Consider the following 26,052-nt stretch of genomic DNA (forward strand, 5'->3'; position numbering starts at 1 on the left):
TGGTGGGGGGGGGGGGGTGTAAACTTGTAAGGGAAAGTAAAACTGCAGCAGAGAAGTCGGTCCCCTTTCCTGCCAGGCAGAACTGTGTAAATCTCAGTACTCGATGAACAGTAATCAGAGCCGGCACTACCGTACAAGAAAGTCAAGCGACTGCTTGAGGGTGTCCGTGGGGGGGAGGCGGAAAGATGCGAACTGGGAGGTGGGCTTCTTTAAGACGGCCACGGCGGTGATCACACCTCTCTGCACTCCCTCTCTCTCTTCCCGACCGCTGCAACTTCAGCTCCACGAAGAGGGCACTCAGAGAGGCAGCTCTGATCACACCACATCACAATTGCCCCCCCCGGCCTCTCTGATAAAAAAAAACTCCCAGCATGATCTATGGGTGGAATCTAAACACCTTTGTAGTGTGTACACACCCAGCAGGTGTGTTGTGCAAAGCCATGCATGAATTGCAAGGTGATGTTGTGTAAATTAGCTCTATGTTGTGTTGCTTGCGTTGATGAATGCAGGAATGTAAATGCATGAGCTAACCATTTTTGTCTAAACTGTGAAGCAGCATTATATATGCATCATGTGCATGATTTTTCCATATATGGCATTAGTGGAAATATGCTTTTAGAGACTTTTTGGTTGATAAATACGTTTTGCTGTGTGAAAATCACACGCACCTGGTGCGTGCGTGTGTTTAGGTTAGTAAATCACCCCCTAAGACTGCAGTGGCAGTGGGGAGAAGAGAACATCGTCTGTGCCTGCTTCGATCAGGCTCCATGGAGGCCATTGCAGTTTCCTCCACCCACCTCAGCTGCCATTGATGGGAGAGGAAGACTACCGAACTGTAGTTGGCCACCTTCTGCTGCGTGGGAGAGAGAGCACCTGGAGCCGGCTGGACGTGTAGGAAGCCTCGCTGCTCCACCCCCACCATCACCAGGAGCAGAGGGGGTCAAAGCAACTGTAAGTCCTTGTACTTTCTTTGTGACCTCTGCACTGCGTTACATACTGACCACTGACCTCTGCACTGTGTACTGACCTATGTACTGTGCATCACACCCTGATCCCTGTACGGTGCATCACACTCTGACCTCTGTACTGTGCGTCACACCCTTGACTACAAGTGCGGTGCATAGGCTGCCATCTTAGGGCGCATGCAGGGGGGGGGGCGGCGCCGCAAAAATGCACCTTCGTCTGTGTAGGCAAAAATCCTTGCACCGGCCCTCACAGTAATACAAATCCTATGGCAGATAAAACAGGTCCTGTATATACATTTCATCTGTGCAGTTAGCTCTTTGCTTAGAGCCCAGTTCAGTCATAAAAAAAAGATACATTTTATTTCCCAATCTACCCAACTCTACCTAATCCTTAGCAGCATGCAAGAAATATAAACCCCATGAAAAATAGGAAACGATAAAACAGAAGTATAAAAAGTAGAGGAAGGGTTAATACATGTACATCTTTTTATGTATCATGTTACTGCTGTGCTTTGTGGATTTAAGAATAATTATGTCAACCTGTTCACCGCTTCATATATAAATTCAGCATTTGTTGTTTATTGCAATTTTCTTGTATGCTGTTGAGCTGCAAATTACTTTCTGAGGTTACTTCCCCTCTCAATATAGTCTTACCTGATTAGTGGCTCCCTATTCTTTGATTGAAGCAGTATCACTGCCTTACAATTTATTTTTCATACTCCCAACTGGTGCTAGGCAAGTAAATTACTTCTTATATGTGTGAAAACAGCTACAGCATATAAAATGTCTCTAAATGAAAAGTAAATATCTTTGATAAGAGCCAGTCATACCTATACGATCTGTCATTGGAGAGAAAGAAAACATTAACTGTTTTCTTCAGCTTTTAATTATCAGTCCATTTCCAAGAAACAGTTATTTAAAATAAACCCATGCAGTGATCCTGTATGCAAATTAACAGGTTAACATAAAGTAGTAAAGTAGAGGGAAACTCTTAACTAAATGAAATTAAGTTTGCTAAAGCATACTGCGCCATAAGCAATTGCAAATTTAAAAAAAAAACATATTTGTTTTTGCTTTTTTTCCATTATAGCCAAACTGTAGCTAACATTTAAGGAGTTATTGTTTTTCTTTTGGGATAAATTATTAAAAGTTGACCATTGTAAGTAACCCTGTCAGTGTTAAATTGTTTGTCTCATTCCTCTATCTGCCACTTTTGTTGGACAGCTTGGCCTGTTAAAGGGAGTTGAGAAATAACAAACTTACTGGGCGAAATAACCTGATGAAAATAAAGGAAAAGGAGCCTGAACAATGAAAACTAATGCAGCTACCATTTTTATGAATCTATTTGTTTGTCCTGCTAAATGAAATCAGAAGCAATGTTGATTGCATCACTTCCGGTTTCTTAACTATTGCGTGTGCTGCGCTCTGCTTGATCAGAATCTCTGCTTGATCAGCTAATTAAAGTGACATTAGAGATCATCTTAAAGAGAAACTCCAGGAATCTAAAAAACTAACATTTGCAGTGGGTTGCTAATTTTGGTCTTGGGGCCAGAATAAGGAAAATATGCGCATCTGATCCTCAGTCCCACTTAACTGTTTGACCAGTTCCCACAGCCTCTATTCCCCAAGGCTCCGGCGGTCTAAGGACCACTGACATCATCATATCTAACACAAGTCCCTTCATCTGCATTATATGTGAGTGCGAGGGTAGCCTCCCTGCAAGAGTACATTTTTCTACATATCTGGAGTTCATCTTTAACTAAAATTGTGCTCACAAAAATTCAAGGAATTTTGTGAAATCTGTACAATGCGCTGTCACTGTGCTGGAGTCCAGTTCCCCACTCCTTGATGATTTCACTGCAAAGGAAATACACAGCCACGATTGTCCTAAACTTCAAATTAAAATATCCTCTTATTCAACATATTTCCTTTCCAGTATTCCTTTCCATACTTCCTCAAGAGAGAGGGTATTCAGCCATTGTTACCTTTACGATGTAATTCTGGCCATACACATGCAATCTACAGGCAATTTCAAGCTTTCTACATAGTTGTTCCATGGTTTCAATAGGTACTGTTAGTGGTATAGTCATGGATCTAAAAAAAAAATGTAAGCATATTTGGAGAAAGCTAATTATTTTTGGTGGCAGCCAATTAAGTATTATTCTTTTTTAAGTGGAGCTGCCTTTTAGCTGAATCGCATATTATTGTATGTATTATTGCAGAGTAATTCTCTGTTGCAAGATACTGTTATATAATACAAATTTGCTGTATTTTCATTTATAATACATTCATGAAATCCATTGTTTCCATACCACAGTATCACAAGGGATTTGGTGCATCAAACGATTTATATTATCTATGTGACATTTGCAGCATTAATTTTATGTTTTCAGACATTAATTACAATGATAGCTCATCTGTGTGTCAGTAATCTGTCTGTTCATTCAAAGAAATAAGCTAATTTGCTCTCCTTGGCAGTAATGAGTCCACAAGATAAGAAAATGTTCATACAGGGCTACAAGGGCAAGACAACACCTTTCAAAACAAATAAAAAGGAAAGCTTGTGATGCAAAATAGACAGATGTATTCACCTTAAGTCAGTTATAGGTCATTGGACCTTGATTAAAACATTTGCTAAATATAGGGCATATGTCTGAGATCAAAACTGAATTGGTGAATTTCAGAAGAGCAATAGTATATTGTGCTTTACAAGAATAAAGCTGCAGCTTGTTGTCCCTTGAAACTTTAATTAAAGTGTATTTCCCCTTTTGCAGTCAAAATTGAGAAAATCCCTCTATACCTGTATGTTTGTTATGTGTTCCAATTCACATGGCATATCTAAAAATAAATATGTCTCACCTTTTGGATATCCCCATTTGGCTGACATTTACAAGCTTCTCTCACAAATTCAGTAACCGTTAACTCTGTCTATCAGGACTTTAACCCTTTGTTAGGTCAGACACTCCTGCTCATCTAGTTTACAAGTGATAATGAAACCACCAGCACAGTATGGCCAGGGTTAAATATTTGAAACAAAACTACCCAAACACCAAAGACAGTAAGAACTAAGCCGGATTTTTCAGTCCTGGAATTAGCACAAAGAACATATAAAACATGTAAGCTACAATTGTTATTTTTTTGTTATGCTATGTGATTGGGAACATGTTACAATTCATGGGCTATCCAAATTTAGCTGCAAAAGTGGAAATACACTTCAAAGCTCATGCCTGAACCCTCACTGCACATTACCTAATCACTGATTTAAAAAAAGATCTAAAAATCAATTTTACTTATTTGATTCCATTCTTACATGATGTGCCAGCTCCTAAATCTTCTCTCTCCTGGTGCGCAGGGTGGTATGGTTTTTTTTCGGGTGTTAACATTGCTGTCTGAGTAATGTGAATACTTGCCTTTGGCTGTTTATTGGCGCTCACCACACCACTGATTGGCAAAAACAACAAAGCCAATCAGTGGCAGGCCCAGCCTGCAGTGTTAGATCACTGGTGTCTACCTGGAACAGACCCCATGGAGGGTTATGTGGTGGTGGACTAAAGTGAGTAAAGGGGGATTTTGAAGGGTTTTTTTTCAATTTGTCAATGGGTAGAAGTGGGGTGGAAGGGAGGGATGATGCCTAAAATAGGGTTAAGGTCCTCTGTTCTAGACCTGGTGGGTTACTATTTAATAAGAAACATGTACATCAAGTCAAATAGTAATCATTTAGACCTAACAGTAAACATGGTCTGTGCTTTGGTTGCATCAGTACACATCATTTGTGGAAGTTTATTTCTATGGAGACAGATGCTGCTTCAGGGTGTTTTAAATAGTTTATTATGCACACTTTTTTTCAGTCATCATTTCTTTATCAGCATCATAGATCAGTATTGCCTGTGTGTTGATCCCCAATTAACTGACAAAGGTATTCACTGTGACTGAATAGGCGAATACGTTTGTCTTTCTGAACTGGATTCTGGGAAAAGGTTTGCACCAGGGACACTATCTACATAGAGCTTGTATGTTTTCCCATATTTTTCTGGGCTTACTTGAACTGCTCTTGCTTCTGCCCACAAATAAGGATTATGTGATGGGCCTGCTCTCGTTAGGCTGGGTTCACACCTAGGCGTATTGAATATGCCCGTCTGTCGCACGTTTTTTTACCGCGATTCGCGGTAAAAAAAACAGGCGACAGACGCGCGTTTCCGAGGGCTACTTGGCTGTATCCCAATGGAAACGCCCAACAAAAACGGCCCAAAGAAGTACATGTACTTGTTTGGGCGTAGGCCGTTTTGTAGGGCGTTCAGACGGGCAGAAAAATATGGAAAGGTGTGAACCATAACCATAGAAAACAATGGGATTTTCATGTTTGTACGTTTTGTAGAGCGTTCATAGAGCCTTGAACGCGCGACAAAACGTAAAGGTGTGAACAGGGCCTTAGAGTTTTGGAACAGATCAAGCCATTTTGCTTGAGGTGGATGTTTGTAGAGAATGACTGACAATAGGCTGCATATCTCAGTTGGGTGAAATTTTAGAATGATCTCTAGATACACATAAAAACAATCTTGAAGATTGATAACCTTCTAACTGACTGGCACCAGTAGACTCTATGACTTTTGTAGGTAAGCATATCTGGGGAATTTCTTAGGCAGGCATTAATTTAAATTATTATATCTGTATTGTAAGTGTTCTGTATTATGCCAGTTCTATATAAATACAGGAACTAAAAAATTAACACACCAATCAATCAAATAAATAAAATGTAAGCCCAGCCAAATTTTCCTACTCTCCCTACTACTGTTACATATTTGTCCTCACTTCTGGTGAAACCGTTGGCACTGGAAAAAAGTAAGGAGAAATCTAACGGAGCCTTGGATAGCAGTAATACCCAACAGGCATTTTAATCTTCCCCCACTAAAAATAAAAGTTTTGGCTGGGCATACACTTTAATTATTTAAATATTTAATGTGAAATTTAAAACATGATCCAGCCATTATTTTTTTTTTTATAAATGGCTGAAGTAAAGAGAAATATATGGATTGATTTTACATGTATCTTGGCATGAACAAAACGTGTCTTCTATAATAAGACAATCACTTGATGAAAGAACATATGATAATGGATTGTATGGCTATACACAAGAAATAGAAATATGATGTTCCATTTATTTCACCCCCTTTTCTATTTTCAGCCTAAAGGAAACAAAATGATTTTGACATCCAATATAACCTGACTTGTAATAAAGAAACTCATACTAGAAGGTCTATTTTTGCTACCAAACTGTCCTGAGGCAATATGTAAATTTTAATTGTATTGCTATCTTCTTATACTGTTGCTATTATGTCATTATTTTTTGCCTTGGCTTCCAGTTTTAATGCATTTTATATGCATATTTTAGTTATTTTTGACATGGATTGTTCTAATTCATCATGCAATGTTTTATATTAAAGCAGCTGCTCAGACAGCACATAGCATGACTAGAGAAATGGGAACATTGTGGTCCATTTTAGAGATACAATGAATAGTCAGAGAACACTTTCAGCTACTCTCCTGTGGCAGTATACAAATAAACAACTCCTGTAAAGTGGGAAATGACTGCTGGGAAGAGATATTTTCTACTTTGAAGGGAATCCATTGCATTACCCACTAGGGGGTCTATTCACTAAGCTGCCGTAGGCAGTCGAGTGAAAGACCGACCTGAAGTGAAGTGAGCCGAACGCTGTTTTGGCTATTCACTTCAGGCTGGTACAGCTGATTTCAGCTGTATATCGGCTGAAATCAGCCGTACATCGGGTGGCTTCGGGTCGGCCGAACATGCTCAGCATGTTCGACAGCTGAAATCAGCCGTACAAGCCTGAAGTGAATCGCCAAACAGTGTTCGGCTCACTTCACTTGGGGTCGGTTGTTCACTCGGCTGCCCTCGGCTGCTTAGTGAATAGACCCCATAAATGTAATCATAGCAGATTACATTGTTTTGTGTGTATTCTGTGTATATTGCATGTTTTCATTTTTGAATTTCCAGCCGGCTCCGCCCCCCACTGTGACGCCAAAAACGAAACTAAAAGTCAGATGCCGGCATCGGCCGGCCGCGCACAGCAGAGGACAGTGCAGGCTGACACTTTTGTGCAATCCCGAGTGTGGCTCGGGGTTACCGCTATTGGTACTGAAAATTAACCCCAAGCCACACTCTGGAAAACCGCCAGGGAGGTTAAGATTAGTGGAGGTGATGTTGCTTTCCTTTTGTATACCCAATCAAGCAAACTTTAGTGATTTTTTTTGTTTTGCTTTCAAATCATGCGATTATTAAAGTGAGTGCAGGATCACCACATTATACCATCTTTGAATGGAAGCAGTCATCTCTCTGCAGAGGTCCAACATGTCCCATGCTGATTCAGAGCGAGAACTCTCCAATCAGTATGGAGTATGTATTTTGCTGATTACAGAGCTCTATATTTACACAAAAAGAACAAGGTTCCTTTTCTATGACATGCAAGGCACAAGTTCCTTTCTAAAGAAAGTGAACTGTAAGACTTGGCACATTTTTTGTTTTCATGTACCTGGAATGTAAGTAGGTTACTTAAAGTGACACTAAATGTGGGAGTTAAAGTTTAAAAATGCATTCAAGTACCATACTGATTTAACAAAAATGTAGATTATTTGTGTATAGCTCATCTATAGATCCTCAAATAATCTCTGAATTGGTGGTGACACTGTACTTCCTTCCGGAGGGTGACTACTTTGGTCCCTATGGTCCCAGTGTGTGTAATAATGAGGTCACCGCTCCAAGCTCACTCCTGTGATGGATTGCAATCTCAATACAAATTAATAAAATACACATGAGGTTGTAGTCCATCACAGGAGTAAGCTTGGAGTGGTGACTACATTACAACACACACAGGAACCATGGAGAACAAAAGTAGCCACCCCCAGAAGGAAGGAGTGACAGTGTCAGTATGAATTCAGAGATGATTTGAGGATCTACAGCTGAGTGATACACAAATAAGATATATTTTTGTTAATAGTTAGGGTACTTGAATGCAATTTTAAAATAATTTTTTTGAATTTAGTGTCACTTTAAATTGCATTTCAAAAGTAGTTGTCCTTTAACACATCTACTACTTTTTTGGCTTAGAAAAAGGGCTTATTGTCAATGGTCATATGTATGTACAGGAGTTTGTGCTGTCATTGACATCTCAGGACTCCAGATGGTCAGTAGCCAGGTATTGACAGCGCTTGTCTCTCCAGTCTATTCCAGTCTATAACATTGCTTATTAACAGCCAGAGCCCTAAATATCCTGGATTCTGTCATTCTACATCAGGTGTCCATGTGATGACTAGTGTCTTGCAGACATTATGAACTAGCTGGGCTGAGCGGGCACAAATTAGCTGTCAGAAGCCGTTTCTGAAACTGTTGAATTATTTCCTGCCATTGTTTACTAGCCTGCACAATCTGGAAAAAAACATTCTGGGAAACCTGGCAGCTTGTTGTAAATATAAATATTGTACAACATTTCCTATATCAAATATACAGTTTTCTGTTGAATCTCTCTGTTTCCCATTCCAGTACAAGCCCAGCTTCAAAATGGTTAATGCTTTGTTTCTTTGAAGCTCCAATATTTTCTGTTTGAATGCACATCAGAAGAAAAATCAATATAGAAAGTAGGGTGAGGCGAATCAGTGTTTATTTTTCTGCTTATTTTGACAGCAGATGACATTTGAACCTGTAATGATATATCACAATAAAGGCATGTTGTAATTGCTAATGAGGCCAGCCCTGCATCCAAAGAAAAAAAGATTAAAAAAAGGCAAACAATTTACAAATGAATGACAGTATTTTTTTTAAATTGTTATTTTAATGCCATGTGTTTCCCTAAGGGCATTGTTACTGGGATGGAAACATGTAGCAAGCCCCTGGGTCTTTCTCTGACGTCTTACATTGTGTCGCATAAAAGAACTGTGGTTTGTTACTGAAGATCAGCTAAAATTATTTACTTCAGGTACATATGCCCAGATTATAAGCATCAGGATTGACGTAAAGTATTGGCATTCTTCCCAGGAATGTTGTAAAAAGAGCAGAAACTAGTTGGCTTTGAAAAAAAGTGTTGTGTTAGGTTGTATGCATAATCATTTTTCCTAATAATATTGATGATATGTTTATATACACTTTGGATGTTTTTGTCTTTATAGGTTTGAAAACTCCTATCAGGGTTATTCACAAAAGGGTGAAGCGTTTGGAGGAGGCAGGAGAAGTGAACAATCTAGGACAACATAGCTGATTTGGAAAAATTATCCAATTCAGCTCACTTTCCAAATCAGCTATTTTGGCCTAGATTGTTCACTTCTCCTGTCTTCTCCAAACTCTTCATCCTTTTGTGAATAACCCTGTATGTATCATACTTTTCTTTGTAGTAAATTGTGTCAAGTTTTACTTTTATAATAAATAAAACTTCTAAATACAAATATGCTCATAGTATAACCTCCAGGCTGGAAAATTAAATTGCACCCTAAGAAAGAAAACCTCTACACATTGTTTTCATCATTTCTTTATTTGTTTTGTTACAGATATCAGATCACTTTGTTACTAGCAATACTAAATCACACAGTTTATGAGCTTGTTTATTCTGAGCGTGTTAAATGTACTAGTGGTTGATACCAATAGGTTGTGTTTCAGTCCATTATGTTGTCTTATATCTTTTAGGTTTTGTAGTCTACCCAAATGTATTATAAATTGTTTTTTGGGGGGATAGATAGGGCTTTAATTTGGTAGCAGATAAGGATACATATATTTTTAGTTGCTGGAAATACATAGTACAAGAAAATGCATTTTACTGTAATTTTTCCTAACATAATGTTTACGTAATTGTTGCAGATTGTAAGATTAAGAGGGTTATTCACAAAGCTGCCAAAGGCAGCCAAGTGAATAACCCAGCCGAAGTGAAGTGAGCCGAACGTTGTTTGGCTATTCACTTCAGGGTTGTATGGCTTAGTTCAGCCGTACATCGGCTGCCTTCGGCTGCACTTCAGTCACTCACTGCTGTTCGGCATCTAGAAGAGAATAGACGGAACAGCAGCGAGTAGCCTGTCGGAGGTTCGGCTTAGCCAATCCAGATGTTGGATCGGCTGAGTCGAACTCCTTCTGCATTTCGGGTCGGCCGAATATGCTGATCATGTTCGGCCGATCGGAAGCCACCCGATGTACGGCTGATTTCAGCCGACATACGGCTGAAATCAGCAGTACCTGCCTAAAGTGAATAGCCAAACAGCGTTCGACTCACTTCACTTTAGGTCGGTCATTCACTCGGCTGCCTACAGCAGCTTAGTGAATAGACCCCATAATATGCAAATATATATCTATATGTACTGCATATTTATTTAAGTATTTATTGGTTACTTTTTATAAATGTTTTTTGCTTTACTATTTTTTATTACACTTTTGGACAGATTGTAACTATACTGCTGATGTAAACAGAATGCATAAACATATAAAAAAATACTTTTTTTTATAAGCTAGGAGGCAAATTGGTGGGAGGAGGTAGGGGGTTGGTACTTCTGCTTTGTCTGGAAATGGGTTTTAACATCATGTACAAATGATTCAATGTGAATTTTATTGCTTAATAAAAATCTTGCAATTTTCTATAACAAATATTATTAAAGTGGTAGTAAATCTCTGCATGAAGGGCAAGTGTTTGCCTTAATGTGCAAGTATGCACACCATTGTCTTACAAGAGTGTGCCCTTCTCTAGCACTGTCAGAATGATCATTGATCCCTCAGTTTGTGCCCCACTGACATCATTTTCGCTTCTGACACTTCTGGGAACACAGACATATTCTTTGGCTATTGGGTGGCCACTGATATTACATCCTCCCAGGCATCAGGCCCATTCATGACATCTTTGAGATACCATGAATTGGCAGAGTGTGTACACTCCACGGCGCATGCGCCGTAAAGTGTACATAAAAAATACAAAAATCACCGTAATTTTGTAATCTTTTATTATAATTTATATTTTGTATTATGATAAGTGTATGTTGTTAATTTATGAAATTATAATATGGAGCATACGCATTGCTCTTTTATTTAACGTGTCTTTTTTTCAAAATATACATGACTAAGCTCTCTAGAAAGTAATTGCCATGGATACTTGAAGACACGTTTTATTTACTTGGTTTAAACCTTCTTTTAAAAAGTACTGAAACTACTCAAGAACACCATTAGTTTTGCTGGACAGCTTGGTCTGCAAGCAAATTTTAGAACATATTAGAAAAAATGCTTGTGAAATAAAAAAATCTGAATTATCATACTATATATAATATTATTAATAGCAGTGTACTGATTCATACAATTTCCAATCAATATAAATACTTATATACATACCAATTAATATAAATGCCTTTATACAATAAATACCAATTAATATAGTACCAAAATCAGGGAACATGTACTAACCGCATACAATGATCAAAGTACCATATTTTTCACTGGTCCTTTAAGTTACCAATATGATACCATTTAATCATGCTCTTACCCTTATACATGTACTTCTACTTATTTTAATGCTTTAAAACCAGTGTTGTGGAAATTGGGGGAATTAGCAGCAGCAAATATTAACAACAGATTAACAGTAGTTTACTTTGAACATCACTTACTATTGATACTCAAAGTTCTTTAAATATACATCTATAAATATAGGTACCTTTTCATTTGTTTCTCTATTTCTTGTCTCTGCAGGGAAGAATGTTACCTACAGAGGATGTTACAGACCCCCAGAAAATGGGACACAGATATTCCCTGCCTCCTTTCTCAATCTAACAACAGAAATGTGCTCAGAAATTTGCTCCATTAAAGTAAGTGGATTTTATATTATAGCCTTTTGGACTAATATTATGCTCTCTGATATCATATATGACATGTTTGTTGTGGCCCTACCTATAAGTGTGGCTTCAGGCAAAACATTTTTTTTTTTTGGGGGGGGGGGGGGGTATAAAAAGAGAACAAAAAACTAATAAGGGTTTCAACTATTCACTATCCAAAATGTAAAGAAGAGAGTATTGCCTAGCAATAGTCCAAGTATTGGCTACAACAGTCTGAGTCTACTTCTACTGAGGCACAGGGCAGAGATTAGTGCCGGAAAGAGACAAGGCCTAAACCTGGGCAGAAGTTGAGCCTAGTGTGTAATCTAGCACCAGGATTTAAGCGGGTACACAGGGTCATAGGGATTGTTTTAGGACTATAAAAGGTACATTTCAGCACTAAAGTCACGTTAGAAAGGTCAGGTTCACTTTAAAGAAAATCTCTACTGGGTCTGCCATTGGAGACCTCACCCTTTGAAAATGATGGCCCCTACCTTCAATATTATGGCAGTCCAAAGTATTCAATACAGTTCGTAACTAAGATGGAAACAAATATGCAGATTAGAAGTTCTAAATTCTCTCCGACTGTTTCGATCTGTAAATCATCTGCATTCAGATAACTAGCATTTTTAGAAGGTTGCCAATAGTAGCTAAAATATTACTCTCAGAACATATTTCTTTAATAGTTACAGTATTATAAATAAGTGAGGACACCATTACAGCAACATTTGCTGGGACTTTTAAGGTGCTATAGTGATGAACTACACATGTACACAAAAACATAAAACCATCTTTTCATTATAAAAGAAGTGTAAAAAAAAGCACAAAACATGAAAGGGCTTGAATCTTATTGCATATACAACAAAAAACACATACATTTAAGACTATTTGCTACTACCACATATACTACCCTGGATATCCAACCAGTCAGCACTTCACAAATTCTATAGTATGAGTTCTATTGATTTTATATCACACTGGTTTCAATGGTTGATTAGGGGTAGTACTCAATGCATATCTTAGACCTATGGATCTGCTTCTCATGAGATGGATCGAGCATATATAAATATTAAACGGTTTAGAAGCAGATAAGGTGAGATTTAAAATTATATGTTCAAGGCCAGCAGAATGAGTCACCAAACACTTTATGATTAATCTGGCCAGATTGGGATTTCCTGTTGAATAACATGCCCATTTAGCTGCTGCCAATATAGTTCTCATGGTCACCAAGATTGCCCTACACATAAAAGTAATCTGTCTAAATCAAGGTATCTTGTTATGCTATTAGGCTTGTAATATCCAAACAGACAGAGCAGGATGTCAAATGCAGTAATCAGACCAGGTAGATTGGTGCCAAAAATGAAATAGTGCATGCTGTCATATAGCTGCAATCTCTTATTGGAACCCCTCACACCTAGGAAGAGGATACACATGGGCCCCCAACAAGACAGTATTGATAATACAAAAAGTATATTATATTGTAAATCAATATATTGATTTACTATTGTAAATCATTGTATTATCCTTTACCAATTCTAATATTCCCCTTAGAAATTTGTGAAATATTACCAAAACCCATTCAACACAACACCAAGCAGTAGGAACTGTAGTGCAAATGAAGCCTGGTTATGCTTGTTATGGGACTTTCATAGTGGAAATCTAGCTAAATTGTTTTTTGAGTTGTAGATAGAATGGCAGAAGGTTAACACCCAGTTAGATTTTATTGCCATCTTTCTTTTAAATGAGGGCATTTGATCGCACTTACTGTACCAGTTCACAGACAAAGTCAGAATAAATCTCTCTGACAGGGACACATAGCAGTACAAATCTGACAGAGTTTCTTAATTTTTGTTGTTGTTGTTGTTGTTTGTGTCCCTTTTGGAAGGTTTTTGCTCTCTTCCAGTACTGGTGAGTACATTGGAAGTGAGGAGAAATATTCCTGATTGCTTTTCAGACAGCAATAAAAACCCGAGAGAAGTTCTTGCCTTTCTGCAAATTGTACAGAAGTAATAATTATATAGCACACTTTCCTTACTCCTTATTCACTTATGTGTCTTTGGCAGATTTATTCTTTTTATACCTTGTTTAAGGTAGTATTAAACTCTCGAAGATTTTTGCAATAATGAATCCTGATCAAACAAATATGTGTTGCCTAGCAAAGTAATTCTTTACATTTTTGCCCGAGCACTCAGTCATGTTTCCGAACAGCTCCAATTCTCTCAGCTCCACTACCCTAAACTTCCTGTTGAACACAAGATCACAAGGAACAGTGCAGTCTCCAGCAGCTATTCATTTGCTAGCTTACAGAAGGGAGGAGTGGGGAGCAAGAACAGGATACCAGGGCCAATGCCAATGCTCAGGGCACCAGCTGATATTGCAGGAAACTAAAACTTTTAAACATCAAGAAGTAGCATCCATTCTACAGTAAGTGATTTCAGCATTTGAAATAGCCTAAAAAACTTTTGATCTTAAAGCGTGGTTCACTCTGGTTTATATCTCTTATCTGTTGAACAATTCATCAAGATTGCAGTTTAGAAAAACATGTGAGTTCCCCTGCTATCGAATTGTCTTGAAATAGTAAGAATTAATAAAATGATCTTTGCTGTTTGAGTGGTAGAAAATATATGAGATTTCTTTTTATATTCTTATAATGACCTACTGCTGTGAAAAGAGTTCACTGAATAGAAGTATGAATACATTCACTGTGGCTAACAAGTAAGAATGGTATCGGCTATATAGATATGTCTTACATATGCATTGATCTAGTTTACAATGTTATGCGATTATAACTTTAATTGTCTCACATTAAGAGTCCACATTGTAAAAGGCTATCAAAAGACCCTCATAATGAGTGCATAGCGGCTACATTAAAAAGCATGTAAACTCATTACAGGACATTAATATATATCAAAGCCTTTGTAGTTCTTTGAAGTAATAATAACTTTGTAAGCTATAATAAAAAAGCTCTTTTTTTAAAAAAAAACAGACACAAAGATAGCAATTCTGGTTGGATAATGCCTGACAAGATAATAGATTTGAGGATTATATTCAGCACTGTTGTGTATTCACTTATAGCTGATAGGGGATGGTCTGAAAACATGTTGTATGTGTGTGTGAGTAAAAGGGATATCTGGGAAAGGCAAAAAAGCCTCATTGATTTTTGTTGGTGTTGAAACCTTCGCAGTTAGCAGTCAACCGGCAAAGCAAAAGGATAGCAATGACTTCTTTATAAAAAGGACAGATTTACTGTAATTACTGGCATTGCTTTCTTTGCCACCCCAAAAGTGATGTATCAGCAGTATGATAAAAAGTAAAATAACATACCAGCCTACATCCGTAGTTTCCAGTTTTGCTACACACTTTGGAAGTGTAATTTCTCCTGTTGTACAAGGCCTCACAATTGTCATGCTACATCCTGTGTGTCCTTTATACACATCGTGTGAAAAATAAAGTACACCCTCTTTGAATTCTATGGTTTTACATATCAGGACATAATAAAAAGTCATCTGGTCCTCATCAGGTCTTAAAATTAGGTAAATACAACCTAAAATGAACAACAACACATGACATATTACACTGCATCATTATTTATTTTACAAACATAAAGCCAAAATGGAGACATAGGGGTCTATTCACTAAGCTGCCGAGGGCAACCGAGTGAATGACCGATCTGAAGTAAAGTGAGCCGAACACTGTTCGGCTATTCACTTCAGGCTGGTACGGCTGATTTCAGCCGTACATCGGCTGAAATCAGCCGTACATCGGCTTGCTTCGCGTGGCTTCGGGTCGGACCTGATGGGGAACTGCAGCAGAGGGCGGGTACAATGCTAGTTTACTATTGGCTATTGCATATTGAAATAGCCAATAGTAATGTCCCAATGGGAAAATTCTTTTTTTTTTTTTTTATATTCTGACATCGCTCGTGTCAGAATAAAGAAAAAAAGACACAGCAGTGTTTCTCTCCTTGGTGGCCGGGAGCAGGAGACTCCCAGGCCGGCAGGGAGAGTTAGCTGTTTGGAGCTGTTTAGCAGGTAACCAGGGACACTGATCTCTCTGAAAGTGGCCGGAGCCAGGCGTAAGATCACAGCTGGCTCTGCCCAGCTGTCAGAAGCAGGCTGTCGGCCGGCCAATGGCTGGCCGCTCGGCCAGCTTTGGCTTTCAGCACGGCTCAGCCGAGCCGATGCATATGCGTTCGGCCATGATCTGGAGCTGTACGGGCCATTGTGAATAGCCCGTACAGCACCCCTTCGGTTCTACTGAACCGAAGGGGTCCTGGGGCCGTAGCTAGCCGAAGGATCGGCCGAAGCTGCGGCCAGATCCTTCGGCGCGTTCGTGAATAGACCGCATTGTGTGTGAAAAATTAAGTATACCCTTATAGCTTCCATAGGAATTAGGAGGCTAAGTACCAGCCAGTTGCTGCTAATCAAATGTCCTTGATTAATTGATAATAAACAAGTGTGACCACCTCTATAAAATCCGATGTTGTAGCAGTTTGCTGGTCTGGAGCATTCAGGTGTTTGTTAACACAGTGCCAAGGAGGCAAGACATCAGCAATGATCTTAAAGAAGCAATTGTTGCTGCCCATTAATCTAGGGAGGGTTATAAGGCCATTTCCAAACAATTTAAAGCCCATCCTTCTATTCACAAGTGGAAACATTTTAGACAGTTGCCAATCTTCCCAGGAGTGGACGTCCCAGCATATTCACCCCAAGGTCAGACCATGCAATGCTCAGAGAAATTGAAAAAAAACAAGAGTTACATCTCAGACTCAAAAGACCTCACTTAGCATGATAAATATAAAAGTTCATGACAATACAATTAGAAAAAGACTCAACAAGTATGGTTTGTATGGAAGATTTGCCAAGAGAAAGCCTCTTCTCTCTAAAAAGAACAATGCAGCATGGTTTAGGTTTGCATAGTTGTATCTGAACAAACCACAATGTCCTTTGGACAGACAAGACAAAAGTGGAGGTGTTTGGCTATAATGCACGGCACCATATTTGGCTAAAACCAAACACAGCATATTAACATTGAATAGTTCCATCTTTCATGCACCTGGAATGACTAAAGAATACCAAATTTAAATACAGCATTCAGTAGACGTGCAGCTGTGCTCTAGTTAAATGTTTATAGAATGCAGCTAGTTAATGGTTTCAGCACCATAAATCTCAGTCATGCAGCACAAATGTGATATGTGTTAATTAGTGTTGTCCACTGACAGAGGCAATTTACCAGGGACAGTCACTATTACTAGCTTCATCCACTACGTCAACTTGAAAAAGTCAAGTGAACAAGGATTGTGGTACTGGGATTAATTTTCTTATATCAGTCCTAATTGTCAGAAGACTTATGAATACCCTATGTTCTACATGCAGCTCACATTACTTATCTATAAATATATTTATGCAAAACAACCAAAGAAGATACATGATTTGATACCTAGTGATGTCATTTATCATATATGATCATTTTTTTAAAAATTAATAGAAGCAGTGTTGCACATTTAATATATATATATATATATATATATCTCAAAAGCTTTACCAACTTTGCAACCATTATATTTTTGTTTTTCAATTTCCTGTTTTGCTCATGTAATCTTTTTTTTTCCAGACGTTTGATGCACTTAGTAGATTTCTTATTAAGATGCATATCTCCATCTGGTAATCATGCAGTATTCTCTGGTGATGGAGCTGCATATCAAAGTGTATGTTTTACATTTCATTTCCTGTCAATTTGCATGGCATTTGTTATACAAAAATAACAAAGAAAATGTATTTTTTATTCATATGCAAAGTCATTTTTTCCCCATTGCATGGTTAAGGCATATACTGTATAAAGAGGTCCTAAAAATAAGAGAGAAAACTATTTTAAAAAAATGATCACAGAATACACTGTTTATCAGAATGTAACCTGCCATTCCTATAAACAAAACACCATCTACATATTGATACTCAAACTATGTATTGCTCCTCTGATAGACCTAAAATTCCTACTTTTAAAATTTCAGTTTTTAAATTGACTTCTTTCACAGCTGGGTACATAATTCTGGTGAAAGTACAAAGTAACTATGAGTTGTGAATAGCGTGCTGTATGTGTTTTAGTAATAGTAACATTGTCCTCATACAGGATTCCTTCTATTTGCAGTGTACATGGGGGATGGGGGGGTTGACAATCAGGATCATACAAGCACACAATAGAGATTACAGAAGGGGCAATGTATTCATAAACACAGCCTTACTGCCCTTTCATTTTTTTCAAGATATTTTTTCACCTTTTCGCTTTGAAGAACATCTGCCTTAAGTCATATACTGTATATGCATGCTGCCATTGCAGTGAAAGCAGCTAAAGTTATATACAAATCTTAGCTATTTCTTTAAAGGATACATTTAGCACTGTCTTCTCCTCTTTCCCAAAATGGCCTATTGGTCCTCTCAGGTGATGATTAGCTGCACTGACAAGAGAGAGATCTGACAGATGAGAGAGAGGGAGAGGATAAAATAAAGACTTGAATATAACTTCAGCTGCATTTATTTCTGGATCTTCTGATCATTTGGGCATATAGTTTTCACTGCTGGTCATATCTGCTTATGCATTTTTCACAATATGCTCACATTGAAATACCCAGATCTGAACATGGCGTTCTCTCATGTATACCTTATTTCTGTTGGAAATACACCAGCATATACTGTAAGTATGGGTTTTTTTTCACAAAGCTGTCGAAGGCAGCTGAGTGAATAACCCAGCCGAAGTCACAAAACTATGCTGGAATTAAGCAAAACATAGCCAGACAGTTCTTTTTCAGACACTTTCAGAAATAAGACCCATGATGTTTATGGAATTACTCCTATTACTATTAATAGTCCATTTGCTCCACTGCTGTTGTATGTTGTTTATAAAAAATACTTGTATTACTATTATTATCTGAAATGTACAATATTTTTAGATGGTACATCCTTCCCTCTTGCTCCACCACTGTTATATGATGTTTTGAGTTTTTGGGTCAAACAGCTGCATGACATACTAAACTAAGAAATATTTCCTGGCGTGTGAGATACAGAATCATTATATAAACGTACTCATCTTAAGTGTTCTTCACACATCTTGGGGTAGGAAATTTAAAGTATGAGATTAGGAAGCCTGAATGGACTTCTTGACGTGCAGGATTTCCTTGCTTCCTGAAATTGTAACACTTTTCTGTATACTGCTGTTTGAGTGAAGGACACATCAAACCTAAATTCAACCTTATGTTTGAAAACAATTATATTATTATATTAACAACTGACACAAGATAAACTTATAAAAAAGATAGATAGATAGATAGATAGATAGATAGATAGATAGATAGATAGATAGATAGATAGATAGATAGATCGTCATTAAAACATTGCTTTCTTTTATTCAGGCATTATCACATGTCATATTAACACTAGAGATGAAATGTGATATCTGTGCTTCATGCTTTGGGCCTGAAATATTTTTGGATGTCATATTTAGCTAAATGGAATATTGGCAGCCTCCACGTTTAATTAATATAGAACATTTAGAGATCTAAACTGCTCAGCCACTTAACCATGAAAACATTTTTAACCCCCATACTGCCATGGGCAGTATGGGGTTAACACAAGTAAGTTGCCAATAGAAACTACCTGCTTCCAGAACCCTCTGACTCTTCAGACACGCTGACGTATCCATCACCGAAGGTGTGGTCCCAATGTGCCTGATGCTGCAGACTGGGATGGGTGGGTCAGATGTGTCCAAAGCTGCAGGTAGCAACGTTTATTGGAGGCTGCAGACAGGGAGGGGTGGGCTGAATGTCTCTGCGGGTGTGTAGAGGTGACACAGTTTATTGGAGGCTGCAGACGAGGGGGCGAGCCGAATGTCTCTGCAGGCGGGTGCAGGTGGTAACGTTTATTGGACGCTGGAGACAGGGAGTGGCAGGCCAAATGTGTCAGATTATTCAGCGTCCAATACATTCAGCCACACTAGAACACAGCGCGACAGGGAGTCGACTCGCGATCTACCAGCGTTAATTGGTTTTCAGTACTTATACAGTTCCACTCACAGACCGCAATATCCTTATATAAACATATAATATATGTATCCTAAACAAGCGTTATATCACAATCAATGGTCCTTCAACAGCAACAGGGCTAAAGAATGCTTACCTCTGTCTAGTGTGTTAATATATTACCAAAGCCCCCCGCAACATGATTCTAAACCCTCATCATACCTGCTATAAAATGGGGGGTCGAATAAATTTAAATTTTCTCTCTTGCCATTGTAAGAACCGCTGTTAATCACCCAATCTGTGGGTATTAGATCCCTCTGAATGGGTCGTACAAGGCTCCCAACAAGAAGGGAAGTAACTGAAAACACAAGTTTCGGTGAAAAATTAAAAAAACCAAAAAAAAAGAAAAAAAAAAAAAAGAGAATATATGAACATATAAAAAAAAGATAAAATAATAAGGCACAATATTGCTAATTTATGGACTCGTGGGTTCCTGTGAAAACACACCATAACTTATCCTGAGGAAACAGACAGGCCGCCTGGAGGATTTGCTATCCCTTGATGCATCAGCCAAGGTTTCCAAACTTCTTCAAAGCTAGTGTATCTGTCTTGCAAAATACTGTAAAGCTTCTCATGGATCATGATCCAATTTAATTTGGACAAAACCATGGAGAAAGGTACCCTTTCTGATTTCCAGAATCGGGCTATGGTAACTTTTGCTGCTAAAAAAAAAAAAGAACAGGAGTTTGCCCTGAGCTCTTGAGATTTCTGGGACCGGTTTGTTCAATAGAAAATGTTGCAGATCTCTAGGAATATGGAGCTGGAGGATCTCAGAGAGCAGGGCAAAAAACCTATTCCAGAAGCCAGCCAGTTTTGGGCACTGCCACCAAATGTGGATCATAGAGCCCTGCTGATTACATCCTCTAAAGCATAAGGGGCTCGTCCCAGGGAACATGATTGCCAGTCTAACTGGAACCTGGTACCATCTCGAGAAAACTTTATAATTAGCCTCCGCTAGGGAGACATTGGGGCTTCCCATCCTCAGCCTTGAGACGCACTGTTGCCATTCATCCAACGAGAGGACAACACCTAGGTCAGATTCCCACGCAGCCATATATGTTAACTTCGTAAATGGCCCAGGTAGAGCAGCATATATTGAGGATATCCCCCCCGTTGGTCAGACCCCCGCAGGCACCACCGCTCAAACTGTGTCATTACCGGGGCCCCACTTTCAGGAATCTGTAGGGATTTCAAGTAGTGGAGTATCTGTCTATACCTGAACATTTCCGATTGCGGCATCTGCAAAATATTTAAGCAATGGGAGAGCGAAATTGGTTTATGCGATATTATAAAATCTGCAATCCTATATAGACCTTTGTCCATCCACCATTGAAATGCTTTAGACTGTAATCCCGGCGGGAAGCATGGGTTATTGAACAGTGGTGCCAGGGGGGTGTGGGAAGAAAAGATCCCCTCCTTAGCCCGAAACCTATCCCATAGGGCCAAAGAATGTGATAAAGTAGGTAAAATATTTTTCGGCCTTAACCTGAAAGCCATCCATTTTAATGCTTCCACAGAGGTACTCCAAAGCGCACTGGTCTCTATCTTAGCCCAATCGGGGTAGGCTGTTGCGTATTGTAAAGAAAGCAGTTGGGACAGCTGTGCTGCCCTGTAATAATTAAGTAAGTTCGGGACCGCTAGTCCCCCCTGATGTCTAGGTTTGAAAAGAATGATACGAGAGATTCTGGGGTTTTTATCACCCCATATGAATTTACCAATATCAGACTGTAATTTAGTAACTTCTACCCATTGAATTCGTATGGGTAGAGTCCTAAAATAGTACAAAACTTTAGGGGTGAGGGTCATTTTAATTGAGTGGATCCGTCCCAACCAAGATAAATTATATGTGGACCATCTCCTCATGCCCTCCCTGAGAGCTTTATATAACGGGGAATAATTGGCTGTATAAAGTTGGGCATATGAAGGGGTAAGCTTAACACCAAGGTATTGGAGATAATCCAAGCGCCATTGGTATGGAAAAGAGCACTTAAGAGCCTCCCATAGGTCTAAGTGGAGATTGATATTAAGTGCCACGGATTTAGAAGCGTTGACTTGGAGTCCCGAGATCTTAGAGAATTTGTCCAACAAGGCCATCAAATTGGGTAGGGAGACTAGGGGGGAAGTCACGAAAAGTAGCATATCGTCAGCAAAGAGAGCACATTTATGCTCCTTTGTCTGACACTTGATTCCCCTTATATCTGGACTGCGTCGGATCATTATAGCTACTGGTTCGATCGCCAGTGCAAATAGCAGAGGCGAAAGGGGACAGCCTTGTCTCGTCCCTCTACGTATAGCAATAGATTCTGAGAGATAGCCCTGTAGCCGAATCTGAGCTGAAGGGGTGGAGTACAGTACTTGTACTATCTGAAGGAAATAGGGTCCAAACCCCCAATTCTTTAACAGTTGCAACAGGAATTCCCAGGAGACTGAATCAAATGCTTTCTGAAGGTCTATAGATAAAAGCATACCTGGGGGGTAGGAATCCCCCCAGGTATTATTTAACACTGAAATAAGATCAATTGCCCTCCTTACCTGGTCTGGGCCCTGCCTACCTCGAATAAAAACAACGGCGGGCGGCACCCACCCCAAATTACTCAAAAATGAATACATGTTATATTTACGTTCTCTCTGTTGACTTGCTTTAGAGAGAAGCAACACAAAACAGCAAAATATAGCAATTAAAGTCAATCCCTCCAATCCCAAGAGGAAAAGAAAAACAAGTTTGTAGCCAAATCCTACTACCGCATAGGCAAAATAATACCTAATGATGCTATATTTTCTATTAATATAGAAACCATTCCTGAAAAAAAACAAAAAGAAGAAGAAGCCATTCTTGTCAAAGTAACACAAGATTATTTATGAATGCTCCACAGGTTTATGCGAGGGGTGATATCCTTCTGACCTTCTACCTCGCTTCTCCCAGGTGGGTGAAATAGGGCCTCTGGCCTGCTGTGGGCTTGGCTTGGAGTCCGGCATAGATAGAGGTGGGGGAGCCTTAAAAGTAATCCCCAACCGCTTAAGCAGGTTTTCGCCTTCAGAGAAGTTGGTGAAGGAGTAAGGTTGATTGTTATAGGAAAATAACAGGCGAAACGGAAATGCCCACCTATATTTCACCCCCTGTTGAGTTAAGGCTAACAACAGTGGTTTCACTGAGCGTCTTTTTTGGATAGTTAGTGGCGAAAGATCCGCGTAGATCTGTATCCGTTGGCCCATAAATATCAGCTCTGGTTCAGACCTTGCTTTTTGCATAACCAGTTCATTTATATGATAGTAATGTGGTTTCACTATAATGTCCCTTGAGGAGCCCTCATAGCGCAAGGCTGTTGATACACGATGGACTCTATCCAATTCTAGAAATGAATTGGTGGTATCCGGTAATAAGTCCCTCATAAATGTTTGTACAGCAACTTTCAGGTCAGTGGTGATTTCTGGGGCACCTCTGATTCTAAAGTTATCGCGCCGGGATCTATTTTCTAAATCATCAATTTTTGTGAGCGCCTCTTCTAATTGATTCTGAACATCCTGAATGCATGCAGTGTTCTGATTAGTGCGAGCATACTAGCATACTTGAAAATTTTGTAATTAAATCAGTATTGCTGACATTATCTTGCGGTGATTTTACATTGCCCTGTACATTGTCCTGTACATCACTCTCATGCAGTTCAGTACTGGAGGGATCATATAGGGGGAGCCTCATACCTGCTAATGTGTGTTCCAGCAGGGACAGAGTTGAAGCTGGAGATCTCTGTTCCAAGGTCCCCCCCTCCGCCAGGATCGATGGTGAGAAGGAAGAGTCCACCTCCTCTGCTTCCTCCTGTGTGGCAGCTGAATCATCCTGTCCCACTTGGATTTGTTCTGGCTATGACTCCAGCTGCGTCTCCCGTGAGCCCTTCTTCACGCGGCTCTTCTTCCCCTTCTGCTTCCCCCCCATCTCGAGCGGGTTTAGCCGAGCTTGGCGACGAACGGGGTCGGAGGCTCGGAGATTTCCTCTCCTCAAGCGGCGTTACTGCTGGCAGGGTAAGGTGCCGTTGCCCGGCGTGGTACGGAGCTCGCGGCTTACGTCGCCATCTTGTGAGCCTCGCGCACGTGCCTACCAGCGTTAGATTTGCAAATGACCGGTAGATCGCATTCAATCTTATGGGCACCCCTGGTGTAGATAGATACTGTAGTCAGACAGACAGTGCAGATAGATAGTGTAAACAGACAGACAGTGTAGATAGATAGTGTAGACAGACAGTGTAGATAGACAGTGTAGACAGACAGACGGTGTAGACAGATAGTGTAGGCTTTATAATTTTTTACTGATGTCAAGGTAAATGGTATTAATATAATCTGATTTTAGTTGAATTCATTTCCTTTCTTAGATTTCTCTAGTGGTCTGCTGATGTTTCTTTTTTAATTAATATATCATGGATGAAGCTGCAAATTGCCAGGACCCGAACAGGAGGTGAGTCAGTTAGGGTCTTCATTAGCTGCATTATGATGTAATTGCATACAGGGTTAAGCAGTGGTTATAAACTTAAAACAATGCACCAGACTGTTCACAGCTGAAATTAATGTGACTCCTGTTCCTATGCCAATTATCTCATCTTATTTTAAATTGTAGTGCCAAATCAATGATGACTCCAAACTGGGTCATATACACAGGAAATTTGAAGAGAAAACAGCTAGTCTAGTCTCAGACAGAAATGTACTACGTACTTGCATTAGTGAAATGTTATCAGTTGTCTTTCAGGAAATTTAAAAGTTCATATTTACTGCACCAAGAAAACATTTGTATGCATCATCAGCTATCCTGCAGGGTTCCTTTCTCAAACTGAAACGTGTAGCGCAGTTTTCTCACTTAGATAACAGTAGACATTCTCTCAACAAAAATCAATTATTTAACAAAAGTCACTTTTTATTCTATTTATAGAAGAAGTGCTTTCTGATCAATGAAGGCTTCTTTAAAATGTACAATAAAGTTTACTTTTGTGAAAATTTTACTATTGTTTTTTTTACGAGGCACTATACACATTTAAAGGCGGACTCCAGTTAAATAGTTAAATACATAGATGAAATGCATATATGTCAGCTGTTTTACTTGCCAAAGTATTTGTATCTCTGTCCATACACTTCGGACATTTACAAAGCTCTGCCACAGAGCATAGCCTTCAGATCTAAATATTTAAGAGCAACTGGGATCTAAATACTCATGCAAAAGTCCATGAGTATTTTAAGTTCCCACATTATTGTTTTAAGCCCTGATGAAGTAGGATTGTTGTTGTCCCTGAAACGCAGGGTTCTGCCTCAGGATTCTGTGCCTCTGCCTCAGGGTTCTGTGCTGGACCCCATGCTATTCAACCTGTTTATTAACAATATTGGGGAGGGTGTGAATAGCCATGTTTCAGTGTTTGCTGATGATACCAAAATCTGGATGGTAATAGAAACGGACTTAGACATTATAACATTACAGGAGGACCTGGATAAAATAGGGAAGTGGGCAACTATATGGCAGATGAGGTTCAATGTCGATAAATGCAAAGTAATGCACTTTGGGGTTAAAAATAGGCAAATGGGCTATACAATTATGGGTATGCTACTAGGGAAGTCAGAAATGGAAAAAGATTTGGGGGTCATTGTAGACCACAGGCTGAATAATAGCTTGCAGTGCAAGGCTGCTGTAAACAAAGCAAGTAGAGTCCTGTCCTGTATTAAGAAGGGAATGTTTTGCAGGGACAAGTCTATAATTGTGCCACTATACAGATCACTGGTTCGGCCTCATCTGGAGTATGCGGTCTAGTTTTGGTCACCAGTCCACAGAAAGGATGTCCTTGAGCTGGGAAGAGTCCAGCGGAGGGCAACCAAACTCATTAAGGGGATGGAGGACCAGAGCTATGAGGCAAGGCTACTAAATTTAAATATGTTCTCGTTGGAAGTAAGGAGACTAAGGGGGACATGATTTTCATGCACAAAATGTTCAATGGTGATAGCAACAAACTCTTTATGATTAACTTCATAACAAAGACTAGAGGTCACCATCTAAAATTGGTGGAGAAAAAATGTCAGCACAAGGGGCAAAGGGGGTTCTTCTCAGTTAGAGCGGTCAGGGTTTGGAACTCGCTGCCACATGCAGTGATTTCAGCCAAGAGTGTGGAATCGTTCAAGAAGCTTTTGGACGATTTCCTTAGGGGC

General features: G+C 39.3%; 1 protein-coding gene across 1 annotated transcript in view; it reads left to right on the forward strand.

Moving 5' to 3' along the window:
* The window catches only part of WSCD1 (WSC domain containing 1), a 107,509-nt gene that overhangs the window by 25,939 nt on the left and 55,518 nt on the right, over nt 1–26,052 (forward strand). The window contains exon 4 of the mRNA XM_018554103.1: nt 11,686–11,801. Within this exon, the coding sequence (XP_018409605.1) occupies nt 11,686–11,801 (116 nt within the window). The remainder of the gene's footprint in view (nt 1–11,685; nt 11,802–26,052) is intronic.

The sequence above is a fragment of the Nanorana parkeri genome, unplaced genomic scaffold (assembly GCF_000935625.1).
Source record: "Nanorana parkeri isolate BGI_ZX_2015 unplaced genomic scaffold, ASM93562v1 scaffold142, whole genome shotgun sequence".
Lineage (NCBI taxonomy): Eukaryota > Metazoa > Chordata > Amphibia > Anura > Dicroglossidae > Nanorana > Nanorana parkeri.